The sequence below is a fragment of the Harpegnathos saltator genome, unplaced genomic scaffold (genome assembly GCF_003227715.2).
Source record: "Harpegnathos saltator strain DR-91 unplaced genomic scaffold, Hsal_v8.6 scaffold714, whole genome shotgun sequence".
NCBI lineage: Eukaryota > Metazoa > Arthropoda > Insecta > Hymenoptera > Formicidae > Harpegnathos > Harpegnathos saltator.
The window spans coordinates 642,845-655,000 of NW_020230554.1; the positions used below are offsets into that span (position 1 = coordinate 642,845).

A 12,156-nucleotide genomic window follows, 5' to 3' on the forward strand; every position below is an offset into this window, starting at 1 on the left:
CGACCCGTCGCTCTGATTTCCCTCTAATTTCCCCCCTCGCGGCTCACGGCCGCTCTCGTAATCAGATTTCATCTCGCCGATATTTTTGGCAGAAATTTTCCTTCCGTCCGCGATCATCGTCGCCGCGATACAGGGGGGGGGTAAGACGGGGGTAATCGCGGCGCGGGTCGCGCCGGAATCGACGCGCCGCGCCGTGCCGCGCCGCCGACTGCGCGGCTCGGCGCGTGCACTTGCACCTGCCGGACACGAGGCGCGCAAGCGCTCAGGTGCTACGAAGCAGCTCGCACGGAGGTAAAACGGCGCGCGGTCGAGCTTTCGTAGTCGGCATCGGCCATCCGCGACGCGAACTTTCACCCGGACGGTGGTCCCGCGTGCGCGTCGCGCGGCGCCATTTACGAAGTTGTCGCACACGCGTCTCCCTCGCGTAATGCGTCTGGCCTGGTAAGAGAGAGAGAGGAGAGAGGAGAGAGAGAGAGAAAGAGAGAGAGAGAGAGAGAGGACACACGACGGTGACGCAGCGCGGACAGAGAAGCCTTTCTCTCGGGATATACCCGCGCACGAGGCATACGCAGTGCGGCAGCAAAAGCGGATATAGGAAAAGAGAGGATGCGCTACGTCTGAGCGGAAGTGCAGTTCAACCGGAGAGAGTTCCGGCTCGTCTTCGACGAGGACGTGATCGCGTGTCGCTCTCGCTCAGTGCAGTTTGCCCGCGACGAGATGATGGGGATTGACTGGAAGTGCTGAAGATCGCAACACACGTGGATCAGACGGGACCGGCACGCGCGATGTCGTCTGGCCTTCGCGGGCGGCCCCGCGGCAGCGAATTAAAATCGCGTCGCGCCAGCGAGTGGCGAGATTGACTTCATCAGTCCCTGTGGATTGCGCCCACGACGGGCAGACTCTCGCGCGCGCGCGCGCGCGCGCGTACCCGCGAATGGAACAACTGTTCGGGCAAGTGAAAAGTGCGGCCGACGACAACGACGACGACGACGACAAGCGGCGCCTCTAATTTTCATTCCGCCAGCCGCTCGATCGCGCGCGTTCGCGCTCGCGCTCGCGCTCGCGCGCGGCCGATGAAATCAGCGGGCCGGAGTTTCGATGCTGTCCCCGGAATTGCGGCGAGCCGCTCTTAACCCGGATAGTGCCGCGAAGGTAGGCTGAAAACCGCGGAAGCGCACCCAACGCGCGCCCTCAAATCGCCCGGTAACGCGAATTAACGCGCCCACGCGTCCTCCAAAATAAACGACCGACCGTCCTAAATATCGGTAATAATCGGCCCTCTTCTCTACCCCCTTGCCCCCTCCCCATTTCCCACCCGCTATCGGTACGCAGGCTTTATCACTGCCGCCGCTGCGGCGCGGCGGCGAGTTGAACGCGTTTCATCGCGCAACGACTCATCGTTGCACGACTCGCACGCACGCACGCACGCAAGCACGCACGCACGCACGCACGCACGCACGCACGCACGCACGCACGCACACAGACACGCGCGCGCGCGCTCGCTCGCTCGCTCGCGCGAGTGAAATTATGCGAATCATAACTCCGCGGCGCACAATACCGATTCGAATCGGTCAACAACGCGAATTAACGCAGGCAATCCAAAATAAATGCGGTTTTGAGATATTTCGATCGCCGCGCAACCGGGAGATCGCCGCGGACACATCTGTGCTGCTCCTCACCCTGCTCCTGCATATATCCTGCATATATCTGTACGTATGTGCGTGTGTACGTGTGTATAATATCTATGCAAAATTATGCGAATCGCGCGCCAGGACTCGCGAGCCGGTGCGCTTAAATTAGCCAACAACGCGAATTAACGCGCGCGCGTTTCGAAATAAATGCGGTTTTGCAAAATTTCAACCGGTCGCCGACCTCGATTGGGAATAATACGCATGAGTGGGGAGAGCAGAGAGAGAGAGAGAGAAAGAGAGAGAGAGAGAGAGAGAGAGAGAGAGAGAGAGATCGCCGACGAGCCTTCTATCGGAATATCTCGCACGCAGTCCAAATTTCCTCCCATTATCTGGAGACTCGTGCGAATTCGTAGGTGAACAGCGCTGTCCGCTTACTTTGATCGAGCGCAAAGCCCGCTCTACTTGTTCGCCGCAAGTCCAATTGACACAGTGCGATTGATTGTCAACGCAATCTGCATTTCCGCCTCGCAAGATTCACTAGTAGCTCTCCGCTCGGGAGGACGCGTCGCGCGGCGGTGTCGCGAGACCGGACCACCGCAACGATATTTCTCACGCCCGGGACTGATGCCCGACAGAGAATCGCGCTCGCTCGCGCGCGAAGAGGACATCGGAATTGATGAAATCGTAAGGATACAAACGAACGAGTACAGCTGCCCGAGATAAACGCGCACGACACGCGCGCCCTAATCGAGACACGAGCGTCGAGATGCAGAGCTCACTGCCCCTCCCTCCCGCCGTCCTCCTCTTATTTCCGGCACAATTGCGGCAAGCCGCTCTTAAGCGGGATCAAGGAGCAAAGGTGGTGCGCGGGCGAGGGATCGTCGGTGAAAATGAGAGTCGCTTATAATCGAGCGGAAGGATAGAGCGATAAAAAGACTGCGGGGACAAACGTAGGCCGCGCGTCATCGGATGCGATCGACGATCCGGTCGATTACGGACGAGAGATACGGGACGAGCGCAGGCCGGAAATGGAAGACGACGCGACGCGCGTCGGTCTCGATTTCACGACGCGAAACGATCGAGAGATTTCACCGAGCGCTCGCGCGCGCCGATTTATATCGACAGATATCGAACGCGGCAGGTTTCTCTGGCTGGAGCGGACGAAAGGAGCAATAAGAGAGTAACACGGATGCGAGGCTTGAATTTTGCGCTCGGCAGCGGGAACGGTGTCGCGCAGATGGTAGTTACGAGAGCGGCGAGATCGAAAGGACGATTGAATCGACGACGCACGGTGTGACACCGCCGTCAAATATCTCCATATCGCGATTGCAGCGGAAATCGTACGCGAGCGAAATTAGCGACTGTCGAAATCGGAGTGCTTGTACGTGCGTTGCACGCGTGTATATGTGTGCGCGCGCGCGCGCGCGTGTGTGTGTGTGTGTGTGTGCGCGCGCGCGCGCGTGTATATACGTGTGTTTCGAGTGTATGTGCAACAGAGCATGCTGGAGAATTCGAAAGATTCGGATGTGTTATCCTAACGACAAAGTGGGACTTTAATGCCGGCTGCTACCTATAAATCCTCGGAGCGATAAGACAACGCGAAATTGCGCCATGAAAAAATATCTCCGCTCACGCGCCGCGTCGTGCTCCGTGCCGAGAATCTCGCGTATTCTGAGCCGAGAGAAGCCTTCTATTTTCTTTTTCTTTTCTTCTTCTTCTTCTTTTTCTTTTTCTTTTTCTTCTTCTTCTTCTTCTTCTTCTTCTTCTTCTTCTTCTTCTTCTTCCTCCTCCTCCTCCTTCTTCTGTGTTTTTTCACCCTTTGTTCCTTGTAGCGGAAAGAAACCGGGGACCAGGCGCTTTCGTAAGCAAAGGTTAAATGACACCGCGTTAAGGATTAATGTCCAATCAAAAGTTGGAAGGGGATAACCAATCTTGCCCACCAGAATATATTCATACTCTGTCGAAGAAATTTTTCTCCTCCCTCCCCGCGTCACCGGTATTAAACTCGGCGGTTCTAACTTGCATCGTACGATCGCAAAAGGGATGGTCTAAGGGCGATAAAATCTTCTTCGTTTATTCATATCGTAATTCCGCCGCCGGAGGAATTTCCTCAAAGAATGGCGGCGAGTGAGGAAGGGGCTTAGAGAGGGAGAGCCGATAGATCCAACAAAACTGCCGCGGCTTGAATAAGTCAAAGGATAAATAAATGAATGGGCGCGCGCGCACACACCCACACACACCCACACACACACTCTCTCTCTCTCTCTCTCTCTTTCTTTTTCACACGCGCGTGAGCCGGCCGTCGTCCCTTGTTCCTACGAATCCGAAAGGGAATACTCCCGCAAAACAAATCGATTCGCGCGATCGATAGAGGCACAATCGAGAGACGAGACGCGGCTCAGCGAGGCGTGTGTGAGCTGTGTTTCACGCGGTCAGTCGTGCACGTGGTGCATTCACGAAGGGAAAAGGAAATGAGACGACGAACGAGAATAGTCTCGGCGAATAAATAAAGCACGAGGCGCGCTACAAAATATACGCGCGAGTTCCGGCCGACCTTCCGAACTCTCGAATTCGGAATCATTTACGAGCCGCGGAGGCCGCGCGCGAAGCCCCATTGTGGCTCCCGAGAAAAATCGCGTGCGAATGTACGGCGAGAGCGCGGCGAATCACGAGGGGGGAAGAAATATTTCTCGCTCCGCTGCGTTCGCTCGCGCGCGGCTCTTCCCCTCGCATCTCGATATTGGGCGCCGCGTAAACTTCGTAATCGCGTTTGGGCACGCCGAATTTTTCGCCTCTCGGAACTCGAGTCCGTCTTCCTAACTCGGTGCCCGCGATCGACCGTGGCAGGTGGGAAGGAAGAGCCGCTGCGAATACGCCGTGTACCATCCGGGCGAAAATCGCGCACTTATTCCAACCTAGTCGTATAAATTTTGGAATTGTTCCTTATTCAGACGAAGTCTCATCGGATTGTCGATCAACGACTTGAGTAGATCGAATATGGAATATGCGTTTGAAATTTTTGAAAAATTTCTTCAGGCCGCACTGGAAGCAGAGAGAAACAGAGAAAGGGAGAAAGAGGAGTGGAGGGGGGGGGCAGGGGGGAGGTGGAAGAACGAGAAAGAGAAAAAAAGAGCGGCTATGATTCCCGATACATTCTACAAATATGATGATGAGTAAACTGGTGTGATACACCAGGAGGATAAACAGAATCCTCGCAAGATACGTCCCAATTATAAGCGCAAATCACTATTCCGAAGTTAGCATCAGGGTAGGTCTGCTTGACAAACAGCAGCTTCCTGTTCGATCTCTACGCTCATTACGGTCGCCCGCTGTGAATCGGTAAACCAGAACCTGTGTTAACCCTCCGCCCTCTCTCTTCTCCCCCCTCTCTCTCTCTCTCTCTCTCTCTCTCTCTCTCTCACTCTCTCTCCCGCACCCTCTTTGACGATCGATCGGCGAAACATGCGTGCGTCGTGCTCGGCCAAGTCCCTCCTAAGAGAACGTGCTATATATCGAGACGCCGGACAACGTTCGGGACTTGTAGCAAAACTCGCAACAAGTTGCATTTAAAGTCCGCACCGCTGGGGCGTTCGTAGGATGTAGAGGCGCGGCAGTTTCGTTTCTCGCTCATTCATTCACTCATTCGCTCGCTCATATTCTCTCTCTCTCTCTCTCTCTCTCTCTCTCTCTCTCTCTCTCTCTCTCTCTCTCCCTCTCTCTCTCTCTCTCTCCCCCTCTCGCTCACTCACTCACTTTTCTTCAACCCCCGTCCCTTTTGCCTCTCACCAGCTCACGGAAATCCCGTCAAATCGCCGAGTATTCTCGACTGATTCGGGCTATTCAGACAAGAGCTCGCCCGAGATTTCCCGTCCGCTCGGCTCCAGGATTATTCCTGAAATTCGTTATAAATTCATTCAGGGGTACTGTACGCAGCCCGGGTCGAGTTGCATTCGGCGGACTGCCTTAGCGGTCTCTCGGCAGTCTTGACAGCTAGTAATTATTAACGAGATTAACTCGCTCGTTCCGCGGGGTTCGGGAGGGGCGAATTAGACAGAAGGGAGCGGGCGGCGAGGGGGCCGAGCGACGGGGGTTGCTCTATTTTTGGACGTCGCGACGCCGACGTCTCTCTGCTTTATTCACGCGCCTCGGCGATTTTTATCGTTAAACGTGCGCTCATTAATTCGGTTCAACCGTTATGCCAGTTGGCCGTCTCGCGAATTAAGCTGCCTTTGCTCGCGGATTAAAAGGCGTCGCGTACTTTGACTTGGTACTTCGCGTCGAGGAAATCCAGTTAAGCAGCGGGCCATGTGAAATTACCGGAATTTCTCAACCGAAAGCTTCGAAGATGAAGAGCACTTGACTCGCTACTGAGCGGGCGCTTTTAGCACCTCGCGCGGCAGAGAGAGAGAGAGAGAGAGAGAGAGAGAGAGAGAGAGAAAGAGAAAAAGGAGGGAAAGAAAGTGAAAAAGAAAGAAGGGCGAAGAAAAAAAAAGAGACCTTTCAATCGCGAAAGATTTCCAACTGCCAGCGAGGAAGACAAGGGCGTCGCGCGCGAGGCTAGCAGCTGCAAGAACGGGACGATAACGTTGATCGCGGTCACGGGAATCGCAGACTCGCTGACGAGTGTCCTGAAGAACCCGCCACGGGGCGGAATATTCCACCAGTTGGAGATGCAAACGCGCGCCGCGATCGCGACGCGTGGGATAAATGTATGCGAAATAAAGGAGGCCAGCTGCGTACACGCTTCTTCTGCTAGCCGGGCGTACACAATGAAAACACAATAACCCGCGGCAATCATTAAATTTAATTGACAGTGGAATAACGAAGAACCTCGCCGGTAATTAAGACCGCCGCGTCACGATGGGCATTCTCGCGCGTGCCTGACGAGCTCACTCTTCTTTCCTCGCTTCGTTTCCCCTGTGCCCTTCTTCACTCTCTCTCTCTCCTCTCTCTCTCTCTCTCTCTCTCTCTTCTCCCCTCCCCCTCGACCCCTCTCATTCGCTCGCTCGCTCGCTGTCAAGCTCGATAGCGATCGCCTCCCTGTCGTTATGACGAGTGCGCGTGTGTGCTCTTTTCTTGCCGACTCGTACGTGTGCCTGCGAGAATCGACCTGACGATGACGATGATCGAGAGGGCCTTGGGCGCCGATAACGCCAAGATATGCGGCGCTTACGCGGGAGAAGAGGTTCTCAGCGATTTGAAGGATCAAATACGCGCTCGTTATGAAATCAAGAGACGTGCGTGATGCGTGTGATGCGTGATGCGCGCTCGCGGTGAAGAACCACCGGCGGATCACCAAGAGCGATTGAACTGCTCATTTTCCGTCGTGCGATTATCCCGTAAAGCGCTTACTAAAATTCTCCGCCAGCCACTCCCCCTCCGTAGTCTATACTTATCGCTGTAACGTCGCAGGTAATCAACGGCGTTACATCACGTTAACTAATGTGATGTAACGCCGCGACATTGTCAATGCGAATTCCGAGCACGGGCAGGGTCGCGGGTGCATTCGCGAAAAATCGTTTCCTCGCTGTCCGAGAGAGTGCGAAAACGGCCGGGGATCCGAAGGGACGCTGTTCCTCGAACGAACACCGTGCACCCCCAACCCCAATCCCAATCCCACTCTCACCCCGGGCCCCCGGACGACATTTTCGTTCTGTACGTAACTACAACCACGCGACGTTTCTCTGATGTCTCAGGACGAAGAGGACGAGGTGGAGGAGAGTCGCCGGCTACGACGCGGCTACGACGTCGCGGGGACGAAGCCGGGCGATAATCGCGCCAAGCCGAGCCGGCGGATCCGCAGAGGGTGCGCGAGAGCGCCGAGCGATGGATTTTGCGCTGCTGCTGCTCGTGATGCTGCTGAGGCAAGAGGGTGAGTGCTTTCACTTACGCGAGTTGAACGCGCTTTTGAGCGCGCGAATGCGCCCTCTCCCCTCCCCTCCTCCGCCCTCTCTGCCCTCCGCCCACGTGTGTGTACTATCCCTCGCAAACGCACACTGTCCTCCGCTACATCCGCTTTAAAGGATAAACACGCTCTCTCTCTCTCTCTCTCTCTCTCTCTCTCTCTCTCTCTCTCTCCCCCTCTCTCTCCCTCCCCTCTCTCTCCCTCCCTCTCTCTCTCCTCCCCCTCTCCTCCTTTCTCCCTCCTTCCCCTGCAAATCCATCTCACCCAGCGCCCCTTTTCGCGACGACGACTTCCTTTTTTTACTCGTCGTTAAGGATGCTAACTACTGCGGCGTATTTTAAGCACGCGCTTCGAATGAGCCGCAAAGGAACCCGCGAAAGGCCACTCGCGAGAACCGCGCGCTCGTGAAACTCCCTTAAGCGCTAAAGCCGTGATGAAATTCCGCTTGTGTTACGTGTACACGCACGCACCGCACACGCGCGCGCGCGCTCCTACGACACGTGTTATTTAAGCTGTGGTTAGCTAGACGACTCACGACTGCAAAAGGATCCGTCGATTAAATTACGCGTGTTATTGTAAATACGCGTGCATCGCGCATTCATTAAGGGAAGGGTAATGATGAAAACACACATGGCGAGATATACCGTTCGCTCTCGAAATCTGTTGAAACAAATTACCGCGCGCGCCATTTGTCTGCGGTAGAAACAAAGCACGATCCCTGACGGCGATATTAGCCAAATTTAATCACGATAGTTGCAAAAGCGCGCGCACTGATACGGAGCTTAATTTTAATGATGCGGGAGCGCGCTCGCGCACTTTGGCGTTCCGTTCGCAAAGCGAGTTGTGTTTTTCTGGCGCAGCGCGAGAGATCGGCCGTCGCAACGATACGAATTTCGGTATTCTGCTAATTGGATGTTGTCGTCTTAATTAATCCGTACGCGCGCGCGTGTACTACAGCGGCGCGATTTCTCCTTCCCCAAAAGGCGGAAGGAAGCGGCGGCGTAACGCTAACTTTTACGAGCGCCGTGATAATGCGCTGGATCTCTCTCTCTCTCCCCTTCTCTCTCTCTCTCTCTCTCTCTCTCTCTCTCTCTCGTTGTGTGCTGAACGAGAGACGATTAAATGGATGCGAGTAAACACAGTATGAAACGCAGCTACGTGCCCGCAATAATTCGTAATTACGTGAAATAATCCGCCGTGAATGGGATTGCAATCCGAGGGGGTTTAGTTTTCACGAGGTTACGTCACTATCATATCGCCAAACGTAACATTGCCGTTCGAATTATCGCTCGTAATAGCGCGCTCGCGTGCGGGCGTTAAACGCGAGACTACACTCGATTTTCCCGCAAAGCGTGCAGAATCAGACCGGGACACGTCGGTCAAACACTGACATCTCGATGCGTCGTTCCTAGTCGTCGTCCTCGACATCGTCGTCGTCGTCGTCGTCGTCGTCGTCGTCGTCGTCGTCGTCGTCGTCGTTTGTCGTTTGTCGTTTGTCGTCGTTCGTCGTTCGTCGTCATCGTTACGAGTGACGGCGCGCGAGCTGATAGCACACGGTGACTCCGTGCGCAACCGTATGAATTACAAACTCAGATTTGATGCAGAACGCCAATCAAGGCAGACTACTCCAGGTGTAGTTTCGCTCTCCTCGTCCCTCCCTCTCGTCTTTAACGGTCGGCTTCAAGAGTCGACTGTCGTCGTTACGCCGCAGGCTGAGATGTATATACGTATAGTTCAATGGGTCTATCACGTAGCATAACAACCGAAGATGCGTACGGCAGACGGTTATATAACTCATAGGGGTTCTCAAACTTTAATATCTCGACGCCGCGGCGCGGCGCGAGGATGCATAAATTTATTTAAAGCTCTCCGCATTCGCCGGAGCGCGGCGCATAATTCGGCGCGCGATAAAGCGCAAGTTTTACGACGCATCTCGGGATAATGCGCAGTAAAAACAACCAACGCGTAATAAGAATACGCGTAGCTTGCATAATTCACGTGGCCGGCGCCGGCGTCTGGGAGAACGCGCGAGCGTTTTTCCCCCAACAAGTCGCCAGACGCTCCGAGTGCAATCACGACGCGTATATCTTTCTCTCGTTCGAACGCGCGCGCGCGAATAACTCGCTTGCCGCGTGCCGCGGCTCTTGCAAAAAATAATATCTCGCCGTAATGAGCCATGATTTAATGAACGGTGAACGGGCAAATCCGTTTACGCCCGAGGAAATATCGCTGAGAAGGTAATGAAATATTTTTATCGCGGAGAGTCTTAAACGCCCCCTCCCCCCTCCCCTCCGCCTCGCCGCGGTCCCTTTCTCTTTTCACTTTTATCATCCATCGTTCCGCGCAACGATCCGTTTCTTCCGTCAACGAAAATCGCAGGTTGGGCTCTCGAGTCATTATCAGGCGAGACGGAAGACTTTGAGAGCCACTGCCGTGTGTATACGTAGTCGGCTGCAAACCCGTCTCCTCGCCAAAGTTTCCTCTGCCGCTCTATACCAAAGTATCTGATAGCTCTCGTAATTTCCAAATGGCCGTTTCCCATCTCGCTCGTGCCATTTTTTCGATGATCTTCTCTTCTCTCCCCCCCCCCCCCCCTCCTCCTGCCCCCTCTCTCTCGCTCACGCTTTCTCTCTTTCACACACTCTCTCTAAAGTTGGTCCCCAATCCGAGCGCGCACCCTCTTGCGAAGGCAAAAAGCTAAGAACGGCCGTTCGCGCTCGTTCTAAGGGCGAGGAGCGAAAGGAACGGTTTAAAAATGGCGCTCTTTCTAATTACGTCCCGCCGTACCTTCCTGGTTATCGCGACTTCAACGGGGGTGCAGGCAGCGTGGAAGGAAGAGAGAGAGAGAGAGAGAGAGAGAGAGAGAGAGAGAGAGAGAGAGAGAGAGAGAGAGAGAGAAGTAGACACGAGTCGAACGGGGGTGAATAAGGGGCTCGAGGAAAAAGAACGAGATGAAAAAAAAGAGAAAGAGAGAGAGAGAGAGAGAGAGAGAGAGAGAGAGCGGGAGGTGCGCGCCGACTAAGAGAGTGTAGCGTAGGATGGCTGGGATTTATTACGTTCTGGTAGGCAGAAGAGGGTAGCAGAGAGACGCAGAGGAAGCGAGCGTTACACCGTGGTGGAATAAAAATCTCGCGTTAAGGCAGAGCAAATGGCGTGAAAGTCAAAATTAAATGGGCGGAGACGAAACGATCGCGGGAGCAGTTAAAAGTCTTACGATCGGGATGGGATTGAGTAATCGCGGAAACGGATACGTTAGCGCACCTCCGCGATACAACCGCAGCGAAGCTCCGCGATGTATCAGCCGCCGGGATTTCGCTCCCGTCACGTCGCCGCGCGTCAAACAGCAGGCGCGCGCTTATGAAATCTCGCGCGTGGCAGTCGAGAGAGTTTGACGCGTCTCGCCAACGGAGGAGTCGAAAGACGCGCCGAGTTTACCGTTTACATAGGCGCGAATTCGCTCGTTACATCGGCCGTTGGCGAATACGCTCGGTTTGCGAGTGAAAGGAATGGCGAAAGAGAGCGCCTCGGGAGCAAACGCTATCTGTCGCGAATGATATCACGAGCACTCGATCCTCTCCGTGCGGTCCCCCCGTTGAACATTCGCGCGAGTGAAACGGGGGACTGCGCCGCGAGGTCAAGAGAGAGAAAGAAAACAATAGATTGGCGACGCGGACGAATACGACACAGAGACGCAGAAATGAGTCGATGAAATAAAGGAACGGCCACATTTTTCTTCGGAAATCGCGAACGACGCGAGAGAGAGAGAGAGAGAGAGAGAGAGAGAGAGAGAGAGAGAGAGAGGGGGGGAGGGGAGAAGGTGAGAGAGGGATGGAGGTTTTTTATATCAGCCGTATCCTCGGCAGGAATATGAAAAGCGTTTCGGCCAAAGGGAAAGTAAAGTGCATCGCCCCATACATATCAATATGGAGAGCGTGTGTACACCGGGATGTACCCAATATGAAATTTTAAAACTGTGAACTTGAAGGAAGGCGAGGTGGATGCACGCGCGGTGAGCTGGTTAGCATAAATAAATAAAAGATGCGTCGAACGTCGACGTCGAAAGCTTCTCCCTCGCTGGGATAAGTCGTTCGCGAAGATTGCAAAGCGCTCGCTTAATTGCGACCGCGCAGAGACGACGTGAGAATCGAGTCGAGGTGCATCGACAGATCCGACGACGAGAGATTCGCGACGACGTTTACGCACGATTATCTATTTTCGCCGTCGCGGAAATCACATCTGTCGGATACGTGATTTATCGCGGCGCTGCGAGAAAATCTCTCTCCGCCACGGTAGCTCTTCATTCGCGAAAGAAGAAATTTTTAATACGAAAATCGACTGTTCGCTTGAAATCGACTGTACTTGGAGATTTGCAGAAGCGACGCGCGTTCCCTCTCTTAAAATCGCGATACTTCTTCGCCGTTAAAATTACCGACGCAAAGTTCATCGAGAAGATGTATTTTTCACTTTGTTTTCTTTCATCGTACAAATATGCCGCGCCTGCTGATTAATTCCCACGTGCTGTCGAGTCGCAAAAGACCAAATATCGCATCGTAAATACAATTTATGGGATTTTTCATAAATTTTGTTATGTGCATCACGAATATCTCGTTACCCGTTATC

General features: G+C 54.2%; 1 protein-coding gene across 1 annotated transcript in view; it reads left to right on the forward strand.

Annotated features, from left to right (window-relative positions):
* Window positions 1–231: 231 nt before the first annotated feature.
* The window catches only part of LOC105185953 (cell adhesion molecule 3), a 93,907-nt gene continuing 81,982 nt past the window's right edge, over window positions 232–12,156 (forward strand). The window contains exons 1-2 of the mRNA XM_011145838.3: window positions 232–1,152; window positions 7,328–7,503. Of these exons, the coding sequence (XP_011144140.1) occupies window positions 7,458–7,503 (46 nt within the window). The 5' untranslated portion in view covers window positions 232–1,152; window positions 7,328–7,457. The remainder of the gene's footprint in view (window positions 1,153–7,327; window positions 7,504–12,156) is intronic.